The following is a 25353-nucleotide window of genomic DNA, read 5'->3' as shown; positions in this document are numbered from 1 at the left end:
ATACCCCCAATCCTCTGAAAAGGGCAGTAAATAAAAACATTTGGAAACGAATGATTCTGCTGCTTCTCAATAATGCCTTCCTTAAAGAATACGAAACTCAATAGTATGAGATGTACCTTCGTGTTTGTAACAATAAATATTTAACTGTGACATAAACTGAATTTGTTAATCATGATTCATGAGTATGCAAGATTATAATTATTATTTTTATGTCTTATTATTATTATTATTATTTTTATTATTATTATTTTTAATTATTATTATTATTATGTTTTATTATTATTATTATTTTTTTATTATTATTATTATTTTTTATTATTATTATTATTATGTTTATTTTTATTTTTTTTTTTTTTTTCATGGAGGTCCCAAAAATGAATAGCATGCCAAATAATATTTAATAAAGTAATTTACATATTTTTGCCAGTGTATATATATAATAATATAATAGATATAATAATATAATAGTTCATTGTATGTTTTATTTCTATAGATTAAATGTAGAGATATTTAGAGCTTTTCTTCCTGAGACCGGACAGGAAACACAAAATTCTAGATAAATATTTATTCAGCTATTGTTCCTTTATTTAATCTCAGATGGGATACTGATTGGCTCTCATCTAACCCCCTCCTCCCCCCAAAAAATGTTCATTTTTGAACGTAAGGCCGGATACATTAGTGACAATATTTTGAAGGTATCAAACTACAGAAAGGATACTTTTTTATTTTTTTGAGCTAACGCAAATACTTTTAGCCCCGGATCCTGTAAATGCCTCCGGGGCAAAACCTTATTATTTTATCGGAATGGAAGATAAGAGATTTAGGAGGAAAGGCGTTGGGCTTTGGACTCACAAACTGCGCCTTGTCTGCCGGAGGGACCTCAGTGATTGACTTAAAGTCTTCTTCGGATATCCGCTCCATCTCTTCGAGAGCCGATCCGGAATACAGGACGGCGTCCTTCACGAAGATGCTGACGGCTCTCAGCATGAAGGACACGAACAGATGCATGTGGATGTAGTTTCTGGTGCAGTGCAGCCTCCTAATTAAAAAAATAAATAAATAAAAATAATTTTAATTTTTTTTTTTATTTTTATTATTAAATATTAAAAAAAAATCAAAATTTTACCAATGTTCCCCTTGTCAATAAACGTAAGACTGCGGTGTTGGGATAATTGGGCAATTAAACGGTCAGCCTGGGGGTATGTTAGCTGCCGAAGACAACCTAATAGCCGAGCTGTTTATATTTTTGATGAGCGTGGTTTTGCCCGTGGCGCCTGTCATTTTATTTTAAACATATCTCGCCGTAAGTACAAAGAGACGTGTAACGAAGTAATTACCAATAATTATAAAAGGTATTATTCAACTATTTGATTAGATACCTCAGAATCTCTCCTTAAAATGCCGAAAGGGGATGATCTGCCGGCAGGTTGTATTTCGCTGGGTGCAATACACTTTATCACCACTGCGTTTTATGGGGGCGCTGTTTGATATTATTTCACTTAGCGGCACCAACGAACCATGTTAGATTTTTCTTACATTTCTAATGAATCCCTTGGGACTTTTGCTCTCAGCAGACTGATTCCTAAAAGGAAACGTCATTTGGAGGACACACTGACCTGAAGTATCCCAGAATCAGGACGGCCACGGTTAGCGAGCCCAGCGAGATGGAATATCCCACCGTATAGATCAAATAAAGACGGTCAAAGACTTCCTGAAAGAGAGTTATAAGGCGGTTTAACCGGGATAACGTGAAAACGTACGGGGACGGCTCCGCGGTAATAAAACGGAAGAGAAAAGATAAATGTTGTGTGGTGTAAGGGAAAGAGATACTTTGTTTCCAGAATTTATACTTTTGTAGTTAATCGGTAATAAATCAGGTGACCCGAGCCGGCTTCCTCTCTGCTTAAAATGTCTAATCTTATTTTATGTTATTTATCTATCCGACTATCTGTCTATCTATCTATCCATCTATCTATCTGTCTATTATTGTACAGCGCTACGGAATTTGATGGCGCTATATAAAACAATAAATAATAATAATAATCTATTATCTATCTATCTATCTATCTATCTATCTATCTATCCATCCATCCATCTATCTATCTATCTATCCATCTATCTATCTATCTATCTATCTATCTATCTATCTATCTATCTATCTATCTATCCATCCATCCATCTATCTATCTATCTATCCATCTATCTATCTATCTATCTATCTATCTATCATTCTATCTATCTATCTATCTATCTATCTATCTATCTATCTATCTATCTATCATCTATCTATCTATCCATCCATCTATCTATCTATCTATCTATCTATCTATCTATCTATCTATCTATCTATCTATCTATCCGTCTGTCTCTATCATCCATGCAGCTCTATTATTTAAAGAGACAGTAACATTTAATTATCACAATCTTGAGCCTCATTAACTTTTTTTTAACGTGTTGTTTAAATGCCATGACTGTTCCTTTAAGAAAATACAGATTTTTTTCCGTTCTTCTGCATGGATTCCCCAAAACATTTCATTCTAAAGCTCGATCGGAGAGCCGCAGTAACGTCAGGAACAAAGTGGCCGTTTACTCCTCTACACGACGGTCTTTGCGGAATAAAACGGGTTTAGTAGTTAATTCCCCCGCCGGCCGTTAGACAGAGAGAGATCGCTGAGACCTGGAGTCATCCGGCCTCGCAAGACCAAGAAAGGAGACGGGCGACACGCTGCAAGAGTCTGAGAACGCAACGTCAACCAGGAGACACAACATCTCACCGCCGGCCCCTCGGGGGCCGCTTCCTCACGAGTGACTGCAAACATCTCCCTTATTATTAGCGTCTGGAGAGATTATGGAGGAGACGCACGGAAAGTTCCGGTCTCCGAGGAGAAGATTCGATCTCTAAGTCATCCCGGATTCCCAAACTTTCCACAAATGACTTCTACGGAATTTCCTGTTTGCTACAATTAAAATTTCATTATATTAAAAAAAATGTATATTACTGTACGGGTCATGATAAAATATAAACATAAAAAATTAAAAATAAATGAATTGTTCCCTTTACAACTAAAAAAATAAATAAAATAATGGGGTTATTATATTTTACTGATAAATATGTATTTATTTTAAGTTATTTTATATTTATTTAGATGTTATGGTTGCTTATTTAAAAACCACGAATATTTACAAAGCTAATTTTAAAAAATACTTTCAGATTTTTATTTTTTTTATTTTTTAAGTAAGTTTATTTGGGTTGAATGAAAGGATTTGGAAAGTTCTGATTATAATAAATCTTACACTTTTAACTATTTTTCTTTAAACTAATATATATAAAATTTGGTCATTCTAACTCTGCGCAACCTGGATGGAACTCAGCAGGGCAAATGCAGCAATGCGCACGGGCCCGGGGGCAGATTAATAATGGGCGAATGGGGCAGTTTCCCCTGGGCCCCTGGTAGCAAGGGCCCCCCATATTGCTGCACCACGGAACATGAATACAGCAGTTATTGTGCTGGGTGATAGGGATCCTCTTGCTCTATGGGGGTCGCACTCCTGCAGCAGGGGTATCAGCAGAGGTGAAGAAGGGCATCAGTGATGGCAGAGTCAGCTTCCTCATTTGTGTCATGTGACAGGACCGACCAGTAAGAAGTCACACGTTGAAGTATGAGTGGAAGCTGCGCGGCTCTCTGCGTGTCAATAAAAGGCTCAGAGTTACTGAGTCAGGATCCTCCGCCCAGCAGCCCCCAGCCCCAGGAGCAGAGATACTCTGTGCGGATAGGAGCTGGGATTGGGGTTTACGGAAGTCTAACACTAGAGGATCAGAGGCTGAGATGGAATGAAAGGAAGATTTACTTTACTGAGACGGTGGTAGATAAGTGGAGTAGCCTCCCAGCAGAGGTGGTAGAGGGTAATACAGTGAGGGGATTAAACATGCATGGGATAGACATACGGCTCCTGAATCTAAGACGAGACCAACGACTGATTAAGGTTTGAGTCTTTACAGCTGGAGAAACGGGGCCGAATGGGGCCGATCTGCCGGCAGGTTTTATGTTTTTATGATTCTTCATGTTCTTTTATTTGAAGAAATCTGCTGCCCGAAATCACAAACAGTCTGGAGGTGCGGGGGGGGGTTGGGGGTTGCGTTACACAACAGCTTTTCGGGGCGTAACAGGTGCCCGGCGCACTCGCGAAGGATGAGCGGCGTCAGTTGTTTTTGATCTTTTCTGGAGAGCGCGATTGGACGCGGCAGGAATCCAGACGCTGGCGGAGGACGGAGCGGCGCTGGGATTCGGCTCTCGCTATTTTTACCGCCCGCCGCGTTTTAGAGTCTCAGGGCTTCGCTTTGAAGTAGAAAACTTTGAGGGGATTAAAACGGCAGAAGCGTGAAACCCGGCCGCGTAATCGCGAGAAACGCGAAGGCAAAGTCTACAGAAACTTTTATTAGGTGAAGATTACTCTGACTTAAAGGGGACCCCCTACATTCTTTTATTACAAGAAAAAAATTAAAATGTCAAAATATTGAGCAGTTTTCTTTTTTCACCCCAGTTGTAGTTTTTTCCCCCATAATATAATGTTTTCAGGCAGCTGCATATCAGCCGTTTTATATGATTCTCGCTCTGTTATCTGATCCCCGATCTACTAAACACCCCGATTCCTTATCCTACTGCCTGTGGGGGGCAATAGAATGGCTCAGACTTAATCACCCAGCAGGACTCTCTGACTAATGAAAGTCTATGGAGGAACGGACTTCATTAGCATTGCCATAAAGCATCAGCTCAGTGTGGTGTTTGAGGCGGGAAAGTCACCCAAAATATCACATGACTGACAGCGACGGCAACTGGGGGTTTTATTACTGTATACAGCGCTGGGGGTTATATTACTGTATACAGCGCTGGGGGGTTATATTACTGTATACAGCGCTGGGGGTTATATTACTGTATACAGCGCTGGGGGGTTATATTACTGTATACAGCGCTGGGGGTTATATTACTGTATACAGCGCTGGGGGTTTTATTACTGTATACAGCACTGGGGGTTATATTACTGTATACAGCGCTGGGGGGTTATATTACTGTATACAGTGCTGGGGGGTTATATTACTGTATACAGCGCTGGGGGGTTATATTACTGTATACAGCGCTGGGGGTTATATTACTGTATACAGCGCTGGGGGTTATATTACTGTATACAGCGCTGGGGGTTATATTACTGTATACAGCGCTGGGGGTTATATTACTGTATACAGCGCTGGGGGTATATTACTGTATACAGCGCTGGGGGTTATATTACTGTATACAGTGCTGGGGGTTATATTACTGTATACAGCGCTGGGGGGTTTTATTACTGTATACAGCGCTGGGGGTTATATTACTGTATACAGCGCTGGGGGGGTTATTACTGTATACAGCGCTGGGGGTTATATTACTGTATACAGTGCTGGGGGTTATATTACTGTATACAGCGCTGGGGGTTATATTACTGTATACAGCGCTGGGGGGGTATATTACTGTATACAGCGCTGGGGGGTTATATTACTGTATACAGTACTGAGGGGTTATATTACTGTATACAGCGCTGGGGGTTATATTACTGTATACAGCGCTGGGGGTTATATTACTGTATACAGCACTGGGGGTTATATTACTGTATACAGCGCTGGGGGGTTGTATTACTGTATACAGCGCTGGGGGTTATATTACTGTATACAGTGCTGGGGGGGTTATATTACTGTATACAGCGCTGGGGGGTTATATTACTGTATACAGCGCTGGGGGGTTATATTACTGTATACAGCGCTGGGGGTTATATTACTGTATACAGCGCTGGGGGTTATATTACTGTATACAGCGCTGGGGGTTATATTACTGTATACAGTGCTGGGGGTTATATTACTGTATACAGCGCTGGGGGTTATATTACTGTATACAGCGCTGGGGGTTATATTACTGTATACAGCGCTGGGGGTTATATTACTGTATACAGTGCTGGGGGTTATATTACTGTATACAGCGCTGGGGTTATATTACTGTATACAGCGCTGGGGGTTATATTACTGTATACAGCGCTGGGGGTTATATTACTGTATACAGCGCTGGGGGGTTATATTACTGTATACAGCACTGGGGGTTATATTACTGTATACAGCGCTGGGGGGTTATATTACTGTATACAGCGCTGGGGGTTATATTACTGTATACAGCGCTGGGGGTTATATTACTGTATACAGCGCTGGGGGGTTATATTACTGTATACAGCACTGGGGGTTATATTACTGTATACAGCGCTGGGGGGTTATATTACTGTATACAGCGCTGGGGGGGTTATTACTGTATACAGCGCTGGGGGGTTATACTGTCTACAGATGCATACATCTTCATCACGGGCTATTAAAGGGTTAATATTTTAAGAGTCTCGGGGTCCGCTCATTGTCCTGGGTATGACAGGAAGTTCACAGTTAGATGATGGCTTTAATGAGCTTGCAGGCGCTTTATTTAAATTATTCTTACATCTGAAGAAGAGACCTCTGAGCTCTTGTGAGTTTATGTGTCTCAGGTGTAAGATTGATGGTGGGGGGGTGGAGTCCAATAAATGTAATTCAGATGGAGAGACCAGGCTTGTGACCCCCAGCATTTCAATATTTGGTATACATTCTCCCAATATAAGCTCAATATTTAAAGGGTTAATAAGGTACCACCTGCTGCTGGGAGCTGATTAAGACGTTTAAATATTTACTGAAGCCTGGAACGTCTTCGGATTTTCTAACAGGTAAGAATTGGACCAAAAAAAAAGCGTCACCAATTCATTTTTCATCCTCGGAAATGACCTCATTCCCCCCTCTTTGCTTCAGAAAATCTGAAATTTGCCAAATCAGGAACTGAATTGCGATTTAAGAAAATGTTCGAAAAGTTTAAATATTTAAACTTTTTTTTTTTATGGCGAGATTCCAAATGAGAGACGGAAATTGCAGTTTCTGTAATTAAAATCCTTCGAGAAAAACGCAACGAACAGACGGTGAATGTAACGACATCTGGGTGTTTTAAGGCAATTCTTCAAAGATTTAGGACATTTTCATCCTGTATATCTTCATATTTAATAATAATAATAATAATAAGTAATATAATTAATAATAATAATTCATTCTTAACATAGAAACCCAGACCCCGCTGGCAGATCGGCCCCCATCCAGCCATATGCCTTTCCCATATATGTTTAAATCCCCTCACTGTATTAGCCTCTACCAGTTCTGCTGGGAGGCTGTTCCACTTATCTACCACCCTCTCGGTAAAGCCAAACTTCCCCCCGACCCTCTAGTTTTAGATTACTTAGTTCTTTATCTAACCAAAGCTCCCAGATTTGAGAGAAGCAGGATTTTGCTCATGTCAGAAAATGCTAAAAATAACCATGTGGGTATCTCTAAGCAGGGGCGGGGCGGGCAACTTAACTCCACCCACTGATGGTGTTGCCCCAGAGGAACATTCTAAGTTTTAGGAATTCTGAAAACAGAAGGACTGTTCACTTGTGTTAATGATTAGAGAGCATTTCTTAATGAGCGGTCATTACCCAATCAATATCCTTTCCTGAGTTCTCTCACTACCCCCACCCCCCTTACAAAGGCTGTCCAGGCCAATCAGCAGCCATCAGCACCTTAACAAGAGGTCAGAGATGAGTAAATGGGGAGGAATAATCCCGCAGATCTTGAAGAACAGGAAGTTAGATAAGTTCCTGGCAGTTACACTGATTTGTAATTTTTCCAACCCCCAAAATATCTGTCCTGATGAGTAAAGCGCGTCGGCCCCGGGAGCAATTAGAGCTCGACGGCCGGCCCCCACCTGTACATACGCAGCCGACACATAACTATTCCCTGTGACACGCGTAGTGATGGGAGTGAATTCCCAGCGTGGGCTTTTTAACCCCCCCCGAGCTGTTAAGCTATTGATTCCCACAAGCAGTCACTTAAAATCCGCTGAATTCCGGAACTTTCCATGCAATTTCTGCCCTACGTAAAACATTCTTATTTCAGTATCAGTTCAATGCCTTTTTTTTTTTTTTTACGTCTGTAAATTTCATGCCTAAAACCCCATAAATTGAAGAAAAAAAGACATTAAAAATAATAAATTCTGCCATCTATACAAATAATCAGCAAAAAAATATAAATTAAAGATTCTGTTCCACTGAGACGAAATATTCATCTCTCTGGTATCCTAAGAAAATCATCCGTAGCAAATCTGTCATTTTATATTTTTTGCATTTAAAGTTTAATCAGATAGGGGCTGCACGAAAAATATTTTTTAGTTTCTATGGCGACAACCTATCAGTGTCCGCTTTTGTCACATGACAATTAATTGTTCCCGCCAAAATTTTTTGTGAAAGAGGCAAAATTTTGCAGGATTTAAGAATTATTTCTGAGACGGGCTTGACGTTTCCGCAGGAGTAGGAATGATGTTTCTGATGCTGCATTAGGACGAGCAGGTGGAACGCGACGTTTAATTGGGCAAAACCCATTAAATAAATAAAATGGGGATTTAAAAGTTAAACTTTAAGATATAATCCAATGTGGGGTTTTTTTTTTCTTTGAATAAAGAAAAGAAAAATATAAAATACAATTATTTCTTTATTCCCTGAGAGGGTGGTAGATACATGGAACTGTCTCCCAGCAGAATTGGTAGTAATTAAAGGTTTAAGTCTTTACATGGAGAATTTTTCTTGTTCTTCTTTTAACTGCACAATATGTCGGCCAAAATACATGCATTCCACGTCTTCCCGGAGAAATTGCGATATTAGCATTAATTTACCCGTTCCCTGGTGTCGTTGGAGAGGTACTTGGCGCACTCGGAATAATTCGCCCAGGTGCGGTTGTTACCGGGCACCAGCTCCCAGCTTCCGTTCATGTCACACCGGCGATAGGCATGGCCTGCAACGTAAGCAAAAGAGAACAATGCTGACAATACGGCACCGACGAATAAATATCCGTAACCGGTCAGGACCAAGAGAGGGTTAACGTTATTTTTTTGAGAAAAGAATATTTATGTTTACCAAAGGGTCAAAGTAAATACCCCCCCAAGAAAAATAAACGAATAAACAAAAAACAATATGTTTGCCGATGTTTTCAATATATTTCTTAATGAAACCTACATTATTTGTGTCTCTGCAGCATGTATCGTTCTATTCACTAAGAAGTAGAGTTGTCAGTTGAGTGAAGGGTTAACTTGTCTGACCAGACTCCTCTTTGGTCGCACGCTGTCGCGTTGTAACACCTTGAAAACTGTGCTGTTCTGTGAGTTGTTTGCGGGGGAGGGGGGGGGCTGTGACTTTCAAAGTTACAGGCGAGGGCATGTTGTGTGTTCAGAGTGAATTCGCATGCCCTCATCTGCAACTCGCAACATTCAAACATAATAAACAATAATTATTATTATTATTTTAAACTAATAATAATGGGAGGGGTGCCGATTGTCTCCGCCTTCTCTTACTCTGAGCATGGTGGGTGAGGCTATTAAATCTGGGAGGGGTATATGCCATTTGGGGGGGGGGGACTTTGCTCCTCTGCCCTGCCCTTCAATGGGCTCCATAGACATGTTTCTTATCTGCTGTCCTCCGTAGACTTTCATTAGTCGGAGAGTCTGAGAGTCTGACTTGGTGATTAAGACCGAGCCATTCTATTGTTTCCCACGGGCAGTATGATAAGAAGTCGGGTGTTTGTCGAGTAGATTTGGCTCAGATAACAGCAAGAAGTCTTACAAATGGCTGATATGCAGCTACCTAAAAATATTATATTATGGGGTAAAAAAACTACAACTGGGGGAAAAAAGAAAACAGCAAGATTTTGAATAATGAGTTTCGTTTAAGGCATCTCTGCTTGAATTGAACGTTTTTTCCCCCCTGGTTTTACTCATTTCTAACAGCATTTGATTTTAGGGATTCATAAAATGTTCTAATCAAAACTATTTTGTAGCAGAGATTAAATATTGATAGATTTTAGCCAACAAAAAGCTGAGCGTGGGAATGACTCATTCTACAAATAATAAAGTATAAATAATGAAACATGCGCGGCGGGAGCTTCTATTATTCAGTTCCAAGAGAGGAATCTCTGCCCAGGTTATTTTATCGACGTAGTCGAGGACTTTTGGAAATGTCTTGACCCTGAGACTCTCCGAATATTAAAAGAGAGTGGTAGATAAGTGGAGCAGCCTCCCGTCAGAAGTGGTCGAGGGTAATACAGTGAGGGGATTAAACATGCATGGGATAGACATACGGCTCCTGAATCTAAGACGAGACCAACGACTGATTAAGGTTTGAGTCTTTACAGCAGGAGAAACGGGCGACTAGACGGGGGCCGGATGGGGCCGATCTGCCGGCGGGGTCTCTGTACGTTGAAAGAGAACGTAAGCCTTAGTTGTAACGGTTGCCTTTCAGCACCATGGACAGCGGCCCAGAGCCGGACAGTACAGAGCTTTTTGTGTTCTGGTCCAGCGAACTTTAACCCTCTCAAAAAACGAGTTAACCCTTTACATGAACGATGCCCGATACGGCAGCCATTAATGCGGTTAGGGCCTAGCGGTGCTTGTCCAAAATAGAACGTTACTTCAAATCTTTTTGAAACCAAACTTTCCCATATTTTAAGATTAAACTGGCTGGAATGTTTTAAATCTACAGAATTTCACACCAAAACTAGACGGGGGCCGGATGTGGGCCGATCTGCCAGCGGGTTTAACATTGCAAATATATCGCGATCAGAGGTTTATCTAATTCTGTGTCTTGGGGCAGGCGGTTGCTCCGAGCCCCGGACTGCGTCTCTCCGTGAGCTTCCTGATAGAAGTATTACCGTTGGGGGGGTTAGAGAGCGCATGCACACAGCACGGCGAGACTGTTTACCCAACCAACCGCCAATTAACTCTTCCCTATTGACACCGCGGATTATTACTCCCTGGATATGTTTATCTCTGATAATTATTCTCTGAAATAGAAACCCAAAACCCGCCGGCAGATCGGCCCCATCCGGCCCCCGGCTAGTCCCCCGTTTCTCCTGCTGTAAAGACTCAAACCTTAATCAGTCGTTGGTCTCGTCTTAGATTCAGGAGCCGTATGTCTATCCCGCGCATGTTTAATACCCTCACTGTATTACACTCTACCACCTCTGCTGGTAGGCTGTTCCACTTATCCACCGCCCTCTCAGTAAAGTAAAACTCCCTTCCATCCCATTTCAGCCTCTGACCCTCCAGTTTTGGCCTCTTGTTCTAACACTTCTCCTCCTTTAAATAAATGTGAAAGGTTTCCGTTCGCTAACACCAAAGATTAACGATTTATATAAATAAACCAGGGTGTACAAAAAAAAGTGCGAACTTCGTTAAAATCACCAGTATTTGACACATTATATATCATAATATATTTAAAATGATCTCAAAATCGCCATGGCAACGGCTAGTAAAAATAAAAAGAATGTTCCAAATTTAAAACCGAAAACATTTTAATCAATCATTTAAATGACGTCACGAGGATCCCGAACAGCATTTATTTTTTTGGTACTTCTTCAATTTTTGATTAGGATTTTTTATCCCCAAAAATATTATCTAAAAATATTTTAAAAAATCAACATAATTTCTTAGCCCCCCCAAAAATTGGAACTTTTCTAAAAGTTTGACCAATTCAGCCCCAATTGTATGGATTTTTTTTTTTTTTTTCTGGAAATTTCCCATAAATTTACAGATTCAAATTTTATATTTAAACTAAAATTTGGTTAAAAGCGAAGTGATGAGAACGAGGAATCTGCCCACCCCGAGAGCCCCAGAATCTGCCCCTTCGTTCCGGGGTTCCGCGTCAGACCAGCGGCGTTCCCGGGCGTCAGCGCCATGCGCGAGCGAGTCTGCGTTACCTTTGTGGTTGAAGTCATAGATGTACTCGGGGCACGGGACGGACACCACGTTTCCCGGCCTTCCCTCCGGCCAACAGACGACGCCGTCCCACTCGGAGAGACAGAATCCATCTGCACGGAGCAAACACAGAGCACCGAAGAAAGCGTTAGCGGGGGTGACGAGGAAGCGATGGCGCCCTCCATGGTTATTGCGAGAGCGACCATCGCGGTTCTGCCAATGGAAGAACGGCCTCAAGATTTATGATGTCATCAACTGAAGCTTATGTGAAAACGAGCTGCTCTTCGGGCCTACGATGATGGCGTTAATTTGTCTGCAATTCTGATAAAATTAGCAACAAATTTTTACGATGAGAAATAAATTATTTTGTAATTAAAAAGATGAATTCCAGGATAACAAGCGAGAAACCTGCGCAGAATAAACTTTCCTGCCCGTAGTTTGTTAATCCCCCTCTCTCTATCTCTTCACTCCCCCATCTCTCTCTTCTCTCCCCCATCTCTCTCTTCTCTCCCCTTTCTCTTTCTTCTCTCCTACTCTCTCTCTTCTTTCCCATTCCCTCACTGTCTTCTCTTCCATTACCTCTCTCTCTTCTCTCCCCTGTCTCTCTCTTCTCTCCTATCCCCTTTCTCTCTCTCTTCTCTCCCACTCTCTCTCTTCACTCACCCGTCTCTCTCTCTTCTCTCCCATCCCCTCTCTCTCTCTCTCTCCTCTCTCCCACTCTCTCTCTTCACTCACCCGTCTCTCTCTCTTCTCTCCCATCCCCTCTCTCTCTCTATCTCTTCTCTCCCACTCTCTCTCTTCTCTCCCATCCCCTCTCTCTCTCTCTCTTCTCTCCCACTCTCTCTTCTCTCCCCTGTCTCTCTCTTCTCTCCTATCCCCTTTCTCTCTCTCTTCTCTCCCACTCTCTCTCTTCACTCACCCGTCTCTCTCTCTTCTCTCCCATCCCCTCTCTCTCTCTCTCCTCTCTCCCACTCTCTCTCTTCACTCACCCGTCTCTCTCTTCTCTCCCATCCCCTCTCTCTCTCTCTCTTCTCTCCCACTCTCTCTTCTCTCCCACTCTCTCTCCTCTCTCCCATCACCTCTCTCTCTCTTCTCTCCCATCTCACTTCTCTCCCATCCCCTTTCTCTCTCTCTTCTCTCCCACTCTCTCTCCTCTCTCCCATCACCTCTCTCTCTCTTCTCTCCCATCTCACTTCTCTCCTATCCCCTCTCTCTCTCTCTCTTCTCTCCCCCAAGCCAAACACACTGAGGTCCCGCAGTCTTTCCTTTAAGTTATTTGTAAATATGGTGATAATGGATGTTTTGAATTATTTGACACAGATTTATGGAATGTGGATGCAGGCGCTGAGTATATTAACAGCCGGACCGGTTTACCGGATAACACATAAATTCCGTGTCATACAACAGCGGTGATAAAAATCATACAACCCCCCCCTCCCCCGCTGAACACTGAATCCATCAACATTACAAAGGTCACTAATAGAAGGACATTTTTACAAAGACGGACATCTGAGTATAACAAAGGTTTCCATGGTGACTGCACCAGATGTACTACCATCCAACATAACAATAATGATAATAATAATAATAATAAATGGATTATTTCCGTTAAAGCAGCGGCCAGGTCGGCTTCTCTCCGCTTCTTCCTAATAATCTTATGGGGAATATTGTGTTTTACTAAAAGTTATATCCCTCCTCATTCTAATTCATCTCTGGCCGTCCATGAAAACCAGAAACCGGTAACACAGAAACCCAGAATCCAACAGCAGATCGGCCCCCTCCGGCCCCCGTCCGGTCGCCCGTTTCTCCTGCTGTAACGACTCAAACCTTAATCAGTCGTTGGTCTCGTCTTAGATTCAGGAGCCGTATGTCTGTCCCATGCATGTTTAATACCCTCACTGTATTACCCTCTACCACCTCTGCTGGGAGGCTGTTCCACTTATCTACCACCCCCTCAGAAAAGCAGAAACAAGATAGTATAATAATCTCTAGATGCTATATGTTGATATTAATCTTTTTTGTGTGATTTTGAGGTCTGTGGTATCTCATTTTTATTGATTATAAGACCAGCTCCGAGGGGAGTCATGCATCTGGGGCTCTGTTGGCTCAGATCCGACCGTAAGTTTTTTTAAAGATAAGCTGAAGTTCTGATAACGAGCATCACTTTCCGGTTACCGGACACTCAGATCGATTCGCCCCGCGCGGCCCCCAGCTGCCCCCGTTAATAAACCCATCGGGGGGACGGATGGAGCCAATTTTTGCAGCGTCTTTAAGACGATCGTCACCTCGTTGGAGGCAGACGGAGAGTCTTGAGATCTCTTTAATGGCGATTTGCTGGCCTCTGCCTTCATGCAGCGACTTCTCGGGGATTCGTATAATCCGAGAACGACTGCACGCCGCGTGATGCTAAACCATTCTGAGACGTGACCGGTAACCGTTATAACCAGAGACGCAAAATGTACAATATGCACACGCTGGAGCTTTAATTTACTGAGAGGGCGGTAGATAAATGGAACAGCTTCCCAGCAGAAGTGGTAGAGGGTAATACAGTGAGGGTATGGGATAGACATACGGCTCCTGAATCTAAGACAAGACCAGGTGTGATTATATGTAACGGAATCAGATTATTATTTTAGTTTTTAGATATGTAGAATAACATTGATTTCAATGTGCAGGAAGTGTACTTAAGTATGCTTCCTGTTTACACTTCCTGGTTTCAGAAGAGGAAGTTGGGGGAGGAGCTAAATGGAGACCGAAGCCTCATTTTCTAACTCTAATAACTAAAGTACGCAAGCTCCGATTTGGGTGCGGTCAAATCCTTCGGTGTTCAAACAAATCGGACTTCAACATTAAAGCCGTCCTGGTCCCAGAACCAGCTGACAATTTAGTGGGTAGGGAAGGCGATTGTCCTCTCGGCCGCTCTGATTTGAAGATTTTGGGGATGCTTGTTCATTGGGTAATCAGGACATCAGGCAGCCTTTACTCAATGACTGGATCCTTTATATCAATGTGTTTTTCAGTGCACTAAACAGGTAGTGATATATTTTTAGTGGCTGACAACCATAAAGGACCTCAGAGGTCTCATCATCAGATGCCATCGAAAGACAGTATCTTTAAACATCTGAAGAAGAGACCTCCGAGCTCTTGAGAGCTCTAATGTGATTAATTGAATAACTTAATAACGTGGAAACGAATCCATTAATCAGAAACATTCCGATAGGCTGTTCGGTTTTATGTAAACGGAGACGCTGCGTGTAAACAATGATCAAATATCATCTTTTTCTATAAATGAAAAGGCCAGAAATTCCTACATCATTTCCTTTCCACTCAACGAACAAATAAATGGCGAGCCGCAGATACGATGACCCCGTTATTGCCCGGGGCAAATACATTTTTTTACAATGTATAACATTTTATTTTTATGTCGGGGGGGGGGGGGTGAAATAAAAGTCAAACATGCATTTGGTTCACATATGGAAACCATATGACCCGCGGAGTGTTTTTAACCCTTGCTGTGCAACAATGTACAGAGCAACAATACACAGAGCAGCGATAAAGCTGATACCTGATAAAAAAATTTAACCCTTTAAAAATTAGATATTTGTCCTATATAAAGTACAATGTATAGCTCAAATTAGACCCCAAATGAGTTAAATATATATATTAATCATCTTTGATAGTTTTGTAATTTCCTTTCCGGCAATTACACAGCTTTTATAATCCATTTTGGACTCGCGCTATTAAAGGGTTAATAGGAATAAAATCTTATTAAAGCATTTCTGAGAAACCCTTTCAGCCAATAGAATTTTCTATAGGATCCCAAGGAGGCAGACAGCGAGACTCTGGCCAAAGCGGTTAGAAAACGTTTAGCATACTTTGCTCCACCAATCATCGTATAAAACGCGAATATTCAACAAAAGCCCAAATTATATTTCTGGGAAAGAAAAAAAAATTTACTGGTAAGAATCACGCGAATTAAATTTCACTTAGTAAAGCAGAGTCATTGAGAAAATTCTTGCCGTTCGGCGGCGTTAAGCACGGTCCTTGTAGAGGGTAATTGCCGCCAGACAAATTATATTTTTTTAACGTTAACATCTTAATGGTCTATTTTGGGGGGGAATAAGTAGGGATATTGTTGGTTTGGGGATTATTAGGGATAATTAGACCGGGAGGTGCTGTGTGTGCCTACGGGTTCAACAATAATGGAAACAGACCACTCTAATACAAGGATACATTGTATACGCATCGGTCGCTAACGCCTGATTGGCCAAAGGCAATGTGACCATTTCGGCCATATTTTTTAAGGAATAAAATTATATTTTTAGCTTGTGGGGCCTTCAGGAGCCCATCATTCCTGCCGGGAACGTTTAATAAAAGTACCATAAGGCTAAAATCATGAGCTCGGGGGAGGGGTCCACTACTCCTGCTGTATCTATAAGTATATGTAATTGTGTAAATGTATATTTGTTGTGTTTGTTATTTAAATTGTACAGCGCTGCTGAATATGTTATCTCTGAATAAATAAAGAATAATAATAAGAATAATATTTGCATATCACTGACCAGCGCATGTAAAGTGCTGCCCCCTACAGCATGTGGGGTGTATAACATCGCAGAACGGAAATCAGTGACTTGGTTATACTTTCTGCTGAGAGGGATAAAACGTTATATTTTTATTTTTTGTTAAGTTTGTAGACCCCCGGGGATCACTCTTTTATTTGGTATAATTAATAATATCACGATGACATCATGAATTTAATTTTCATTTTTTCTTTATGATTTATTTGATTGCGCAGCGATCAGTAAGCAGGTCTTTGCAGTCCTGTTTCCCTGATCCTGGAGGGTTGCACAGATTTGAAGCTGGATCCTGTTCCATTACAAGCTAAAAAAACCCACCCATTTCCAATAAATATATTTAGGGAGAAGCCTATTGCGCGCTGAAGTTCATACTAACCCTCAGTGACAAGCACCAGTAAAAAATAGAATATTTTCAATAGATTTAATGGCTTTATTTTTAAGTTCCGTCAAATAAATTCGAATATTGGTCATTATTTGGACCTGTGCTGAGAAGAGAAGAGGCCATAATGTGAAACCCGAGGTTCAGAGGCATTGATGGAATCTAAGGAAGTTTTACTTTACTCAGAGCTGTATAAGTGGAGCAGCCTCCCAGCAGAAGCGGTAGAGGCTAATCCAGTGTATAGGTTAAACACACAGTGATTGCTGCTGATTAAGCGCTCGCTCTGTAAAAAAAAACCTATAATTTAACTAAATAACACAAATTGACACGGATTGCAATATCCTGATTAGCTGTAAAGGATCAGCAACTACAGGAAGTCGATAATCTATACGGCAGAGCGGAAAAAAACAACAGGTTTTTAATTAACCCCAGAAGGACCAAGGCTGTTATTTACACCTACAGACCAAAGCATCATCAGAGAGCAATGCAGCGCAAGTTAAGATTCTCCTGCCGTCTTTGTAATTAGCAGGTAAAAATTAAAATTCATTAAAAATGAATATTAAAAGATAATTATTTAATTCTTTGATTTTTTTTTTAATTATCATATTTTTTATGCGGCAATCTAGAAGCGGGGTGCTGCAGCCTTGTTTTCCTGATCACACCTCAGCAGCAGGTGGGGAGTCAACAGCAAGATGGCTTTTTTTTTTTTTACATTTTTCAAAGTTTCCATCAAACGCCTGAGCTTCAGTACAGACATTTAAATGCTCTCGGGGAATCGCTCCTCTCACAGAGCACCATCGCGGTGTCTCTGCCCGTGATCCTCACTCCCGGTGACAGAGAGGAGGCGGCGGATCAGACTCACCGGATGTGCAATGACTACTCTAACTATTTACTGTCATTTTGTTGCCCTGCGCTGACGAAGGCCAAAAATGATAGGCCAAGGGTGTCCAACCTGCGGCGCTCCAGCTGCTGCTGCAGGACTACATCTCCCATCCTCCTCTGCCAGCCACTTAGCTGAAAGAGCATTATGGGAGATGTAGTCCCACAGCAGCTCGAGGGCCGCAGGTTGGACGCCTCTGTGATAGGCGGTCTATTACACCTCCTGGGGCAACAGTATTTATTTTTGTCTGCCCTGAGAATCCAATCCTTAACCACAGACCTTCTGTTAAATAAAAGTAGTATAACTACAGCAGCGAGAATGGTCTAAATTAACACAGGGAAGTTGGGATGGGTGGGTCACAGGGAAGCATTGGGCTTCTGTGATTAGGAGATAATAATGATAAATAATGGAATATTCCACGCTATGGGGGTTGGGTATAAAGAACGATTCTGTTTCACAGTGGTGTTAGTGCCATAGCAACCAATTTCTATTTACTGGATCATTCTGTGGGTTGCTATGGTGATAACACCCCTTTTGTTTGTTCTTTTGGAGTTTATCTTTTCAGATTTTAATGTTTCTCTAAGTTTTCTGTTGTACTTTACGGCGTCCGATTACTTTTATAGTAATTGGAAAGCAACAAATTATCATTTCAGCCGCAAGAAACCTTTTTTGTTTTTTTTTATCTCGGAAACACTCTATAAACCCATAAACATGGCAGACACGGCCGCGGCGCCCCAGATAATACAGCCCAACGTTAGCAACAAAAGAAACATAATAATGGAAAAAAAACAAAGCCTATAAAATTGACAAAATGAAAGACAAAGAAAAGCCCTTTGCGTAAATTCATAAAAATACTGGATTTTATAAACAAAAACAAAACTATTAATTTGAACGTTACAGGGCGAGGAGCTCGATTTCCCCGCGGCCTGAAACATCGACTTGGCATAAAAATTGTAATTATTTCACTCTACCTTCTAAAAAAAACCAAAAACCTTTATTTTCAGTTTTTTAACCATGAAATGGACTGCAGAGGTCCAAAGGTAACCAACTCAGTGCCCTACTGTGACCTCACAAACACCACCTACCCTTCTTATCTGCTCTTTTTGCCCCCGACAGAGTCCCCTCTACATCGGGTTTTGCCCGGAGTCTCCAGGGGAAGCTCTGCTTCTCTGGGTCACCGTGCTCTGTCTCCAGGGTATGGGCGTGGCATCTAGGCACGCCCAATCCCCGCCCTATTCCTAGACTCCTCCCATACAGACTTAAGATATCTAGAGCTAGCCCAGACCTTGTAGGCAATGAGCCCCACCCCTAACATTGCTAGCCCCGCCCCTCTCCACGCCTCTTCTTAAAGATGGAGGGCTCCAGAGGGGGAGCGGCAGCCGTCTGGTGTAAAACCAGAAGGCCAGACCACCATCTTGGGCTATCGGGCCCCCGATGTGTGCTGCTGCTCAGTCACAATGGGAGATCTCCGGTCGGAATAGGGAACATGGCAGCCATGGAGGGGACGGCTGAGTGTGCTGCTCTGGGTCAGGCCTAGGGCAGCACCCAAAGGAGGCACACTCCCCGAAAATAAATTCTCAACAAACGGGTCGCGGCGTTCTAAGCTCTTGTAAGAGGGCCCTCGGTTATTTGGTGTTTGGAGGAAAGGTTTAATCTCCTGGAGAAACCCGAGAACGTTATTGAAAACACATGCTGGAGTCTCGGGGGGGGGGGACGTGACATCTGAGTTGGAAACATTCGGTGGTTTTGTAATAAAAAGCAGATTAATCCCATTGGAGGATTATGAGGACAGGTGGATGAAGCTGCTGGATCCCAGATTCGAGAGACGCGGGATAATCCATTTATTGGCCCAAATTGGACGCGCTCTTTCCTGATGGACTATTTTACCCTAACATGTGTTTAAAAAAACCGACATCTTTCTACATATTTAGATTCATTTGTGGTAAAAAAGAATTTAGGGGACTATTTTACCCCTGGGAAGCTGAGGTCAGTGGCAGCCTGTGGCAGAGTCAGTATTATCGAATCAATTTCCTCGCTCTTCTCCTCCTGTTATCCATACAAAGGCCGTCTGAAGCCATCATCAACCATCAGCAACTTAACAATAGGGGAGAGATAACTTAATTGGGGAGGAATAATCATGTTATGATGGCCGCTCCCATAGTATACACATCGGTTGAGCTTCTACTATATATATTGTTTATGTTCATCTCTTTATCGTGTTATTCCGTAGAACTATAATAGAATAATGGAGAATGTAAAATTAACAGAAACAATAAAGTTAACAAAATACAAAACTGACAACACGCGTTAAGACATATCGGTTTAGGAGAAAAATAGGGCCCTGCTCTTAGGAGTTTACAATCTATTAGGGAATTTGGTGTCGAAGCGGTTAAATCTAGGATTTGGGTAAAAGGACATGACCAACCGTAAGATAACCGTATTAGCCTCTGCTGGGATGCTGTTCCGCTTATCTACCACTCTCTCAGATAAGAGATGATTAGGGTGATACTTAAGTCTCTTTTATTTGAGTTTGTTCTGTCATCGGCTCGTACGTTCTATCGTTCTATCGTTCTATCATTTTATCGTTCTATCGTTTTATCGTTTTATCGTTCTATCGTGTTATCGGCTTGATTTTACTGCAAAGCAGACGGGATTGTCAGACAACATTCAATACGTATCGATCGCCTCATTAAATGAGTTAAAAGATGTCAGGATTGACGTCCTTCCAGAGGCCGCTCAGTTTAACCGATTAATCTCTGTGACAAACGGCTGAATATGATCTAAAGTCACCTTATAAAATCACTTCGCAGCAAATAGCATTAGCCGCTGGTAATCAGATCTACGAGCCACTCCATAAACTCCTGGATCCTCCCATACAGGCTTAAAAATCTCAGCTGCTTTTTATTAGAGAAAGCAAATGGAATAAAATGCTTTCATTTACCTGGATGGGATACTTTAGTAAATACAGGGAATTATTAAAAAGTATAAAGCCAGGTGTATAGGTAACTCGATAACGGCTCAATAAATAAAGAATTTTTTACATTTTTTGCTGAATTTCTCTATTTTATGACGTATATATTTTGGTCAGTATATACTTTGCTTCTGGTTTTCTATATTGGAGGTATAACAATTGTTACAAAGTATGTAGAGATTGAATGGGTTAACAAGACCCCAAGGTTAACAAGGCCCCCCCCCCAGAGCCAGGAAGTGGTTAATGTTAACTAACGTTAATTGGAAGTACAAAAATCCTTACAACGTAACATTACACAGAGAGGGAAAGGGTTACCAGGAGTTTATTTCCTAGAGACAGGAACAGGTTAACGTCAACTAACTGTTAATGTCACTAGGAGAGTTAATAATGTTGTGAGCTCATATAAAGTCGGTAGTCAAATGGTTAATAAGACTGTAAGCTTGTTACACGCAGAATAAGCAGGGGAGTGGTCAAGTATACCGTGAGAATGTTACATTGTATCAGAAGTGAAATGGTTAATGTTATGGTGCGCTTGCTAAACACAGGATTGGCAGTGGAATGGTTAATCCTTTGGGGAGCGTATGTAAAGTCAGTAACCAAATGGTTAATATCACCCTAAGCTTATTACACACAGAACAAGCTGGGGGGGGGGTTACTGTTGCTGCACAATTGTTGCTCAGAATCGGTACGGAAATGGTTGTGTGAAATGGTTAATGTTCCGTGAGACTTTTGCACACGGGAGCCAGCGGTGAAATAGTTAACATTACTGCGAGATTGATAAACAGTATCAGCAGTGAAATGGTTAATATTCGGGCGCGCTTGCTCAATACGCGAATGGCAGTGAAATGGTTAAACGGGACGTGGGTAATCTGTATTATGAAGGTCCAGCACAAACAGCGTTATAACCGGTGCACCTGCGCGGCAGTAACTCCTGGGAATGGACTATAGGTTCAGGAGCCGTATGTCTATCCCATGATTGTTTAAATTCCCTCACTGTATTACCCTCCACCACATCCGCTGGGACACTGCTCCACTTATCTACCACCCTCTCTTTAAAGTAAGAAAAAAAAAACCTATAATAACAAATCACTCTGGTGCATAAAGGGTTAATAGCTATTCCTGCACTCGTCCAAGCTCTGGATTATAAAAGTCTTTATTTATAAAGTCTCGGCATTTAGAGAAATGAAAATGTGATTCTGATCGAAAAAATGCCGTCGATTGAACAGCCTTTAAAAAAAAACGAGTCCCGGACTTTAATCTCTTCGCAAGATATACCAAAAAAAATAAAAATAAATAAAAATGGCAGAAAACCAATATCCAACAGAAACGCGGCATCCGAAGACAACGATATTGCCGTGTAACTCGATAATCTGCTTTATAATTAACTCAGGGCTTAGTTTTATTATTGTGACTTCCTGGAAGCTGCCGAAGTTTCGTGGCAATAGAGAAAAAAAAATAAAAAAACCTGAACAAAATGTTCTCATCATAAATTAAAAGAATTAAAAATTAAAATAACTTGACGTGCAAAATAAAACTGGTTATATAAAGAATATTAAAGAATAGGACATAGCATTTTATTATTTTTATTTTTTTATAATTATTTTTATTTTTTATTTAAATTTTTTAATTACATTTTTTATTAATTTTCTGAAAAAAATACTTTTTAAGTAACAACGGACTATTGCATAGTTATCTCGTAACGCTTTCATATTTCTCATCATTTTTTCAGAAGACGTCGGCCACGAGCGACTTTCGCATGCGCCAAAAAAAAAACACAAAATCCTGATAATTCTTCCATAAACCCCCAATGCGTTAAAGTTTTGTAGAAACTAAACAATAATCCACATGATCATATTTGGGATTTTCTGCTCAAAAATGCCAAGTGGTTCTTAAAATCTGTAATTCAAGAAATGTCGGATTTCTGGATAATCTTACAAAATCTCAGTAAACAAGTTGTAAACCATCGTAAAAAAAACAAAAAAAAAAAAACAAATGAAATAAAATAAAAAAATGGAAATCTGTCTTAAAATTCCAGGCGCCTGCAGCTTGTGATCGCGCTTCGCTTGGAAAGCTTAAGCTACTGAATGAATCATAATTTTAGATTTTTCAAATAAATGTAAATAAAAATTAAATTAAAATTCCAGGTTTAAATATATACATTTCTTCCATTCCTGGTATTAAAGGGGGGTCTTTTTTTTATTATCTATTTTTAGCATTTTTGTGTGTTTGCTGAATTTGGGATATTTCCTCTACCAAGGACACGTCTCGCTGATGCATGAGGAGAAGCGACAGGGCCACGGGCGCCTCTTATACCGACAGACAATAGCAGACGGGGCATTTTCAACGGCAAAGGACAAAGGTCCCCCCGATCGGCTGCTCAGCCCCAGCCACAGAGACCCCCGCGGGGTCAATACACTTTCTGCCCATGGAAATGACGATAATGCCATAAAAAGACATGTCTTTGGGTGAAAGTTGGCCACGCTCCGCATGTTCTACAAGCTTTGACATTGGCGCTTCCTCTTTAAGGACATTTCTCCAGTCCTAAACCGCTCCCAACCATCCACTAACCAGCGGTTTCTCCATCCTATCTCGAGAGGCAGTTAAAGGGACACACACCCCAGATCACACAGAAAGGGGCTCCCATTTGGGGTCAGGAGCCATATGCCTATCCCATGAATGTTTAAATTCCCTCACTGTATTAGCCTCTACCACTTCTGCTGGGAGGCTGATCCACTTATCGACCACCCTCTCTGTAAAGAAAATAAACCATAATAATAGAATTGTATTCTATACGTCTTCTGTATCTCGTCCAGACAACAACCTGTGAGCGCAGCCCGGAGCCCGTATATAATCATGGGATTTGTGCTTGTGGTGTGAAAGTAATAGGATAGAGATAATCCTGCAGCTTCAGCGATGATGCCGCGTTCACCGGTCATGTGACGTCCTGCAACATTCGTTGAGATGATTTTAAGATATTTAAAGGGACAGTTTTAGGCTGAACACATCTCTTGGGTGGTAAAAAGATGGAGGGGGGGCACAAAGGGGCAAATTTGTCCCTTTAAACTCCAACCAATCATAGCCTCTGATCCCATGCGATCGGTGTCATCCCATTAGTTTTTTAAATATTTTTCAATATCTTTCAATAAAGTTTTATTTATTGAATGAAGTCCTTTTTCCCATAGGCTTTCACGAGTTTCTGAGTCCGTCAGGGTGATTAAGACTGAGCCGTTCTACTATTTACCACAAAGCGCTGTCCTATGGACTTTTTACATCCAGCTGGGTTTGGATAACACAACTAGAACTCAAAAAAACATCAAAAATCAACGATGGAATTATTTCAAACATTTTTAAACATTTGTTTTTGATGTGATAATATTAAAAAACATTTTTTGGTGGAAACGTCCCCTTTTTAACAGTAAATATTCTGGAAGACGTTGCTCGATAATCTGTATTAACCGACCATGAATTATTCCCGTTGACTAATTAGATCCAGGAATAAATATTTTTGCCGACGATTAATGTATGGCCGCCTTTCATTACAAGAAAATAACTACTTCTAATTAACGTCTTCTCAAAGAAATGCTTATTATCTGACGCTCGTGTCCGGTGCGTTCCCCTTCACCCCATAAACCCGCGTCCCGTGAATTACTCTCTGTGCAAATTATTTTCACGAATAGCCTTTAATGGGTGCTGGGGAAAAAAATGCACAAAAAAGGCTTGTTTAGGGGGATCAGTGAGGCCCTTTCTTGAATTTTAAGCTGGAAAAAATAAAATTATTTTTATTTAATATATTTTCGGGAATTAAGAAAACCTTTTTTTTTTGTTTACTTATTTAGTAGCTATTTCAATTTTATTGTCGTATTTTATTTATTATTGTTTTTTTTTTTTTTATAAAATTCTAATAATGGTTAATCTCTTTATTTTAAAAAAATATTCTTGATTCCTAAAAAGAATTCTTAAAAAAAAAAAGAATTAGGAATTTAATTCTAAAATAAATACTGTAACAATTATTGGAATTTGTGATACAAAATGTAACAAGTAAATGTAGCCGGTCGCATCTATAGCACAGAAATAAGATTGAATGAGTATTTATAATTGATGTTATTGCCACAGCAGAAGCTCATTGTAACCAATGCGGTATAGCCAGTAGTCGGAGGGCTTTTATGTTTGCCGGTTCTGGTCGGAGCCGATCTAGTTACGTTTTTAAATTCAACTTAACTTCATGTATGTGTTAAATCTTGGGATGGAAGTGAATGTTTATGTTCAGGTAAGAAGCCCCCCTATGGAAAGGACGGTGAATGCGGTGGTCCACACGTCGCTGTATGGAGAGATTCTAGTTATTTAATGATTGCAAACCATGTATTTTTAATCACTATCAAGTAAACTAGAACTTATTCTGTTCAAAATGTGCTTTTCTTTCCAAAACAAGGAAGGTTCCGAGTGACCCCAAACTTTTGAACAGTATGTATATGTTATGTATATGTTATATATATGTATTTATAGATGATTGGAGGGCTCCTGTTGGCTGCAGGGGGGTCTCTCTGATTTCAGCAAACACTCAATAAACCTTAATGTGTAAAAGGGGCTTTTTCCTTTCTGAATGTAAATCTAGTGAGTCTAGCGCCGGGCGAGCGGGTAAATAAATCACCCGGGAGGGAATCCAGCGGGGAAACGTGCGCTCCGCC

At 41.0% G+C, this 25353-nt stretch overlaps 1 protein-coding gene across 1 annotated transcript in view; it reads right to left on the bottom strand.

Annotated features, from left to right (window-relative positions):
- The window catches only part of PTH1R (parathyroid hormone 1 receptor), a 126413-nt gene that overhangs the window by 27976 nt on the left and 73084 nt on the right, over positions 1-25353 (bottom strand). Inside the window, exons 3-6 of the mRNA XM_053466130.1 lie at positions 11864-11974; positions 8790-8908; positions 1617-1711; positions 853-1039 (exon numbers count right to left, since the gene is read on the bottom strand). Of these exons, the coding sequence (XP_053322105.1) occupies positions 853-1039; positions 1617-1711; positions 8790-8908; positions 11864-11974 (512 nt within the window). The remainder of the gene's footprint in view (positions 1-852; positions 1040-1616; positions 1712-8789; positions 8909-11863; positions 11975-25353) is intronic.

Source organism: Spea bombifrons, chromosome 5, assembly GCF_027358695.1.
Source record: "Spea bombifrons isolate aSpeBom1 chromosome 5, aSpeBom1.2.pri, whole genome shotgun sequence".
In the NCBI taxonomy this organism is placed as follows: domain Eukaryota; kingdom Metazoa; phylum Chordata; class Amphibia; order Anura; family Pelobatidae; genus Spea; species Spea bombifrons.
The sequence above is the reverse complement of the archived record's forward strand: the minus strand, read 5'-3'. Positions and strand labels throughout refer to the sequence as shown.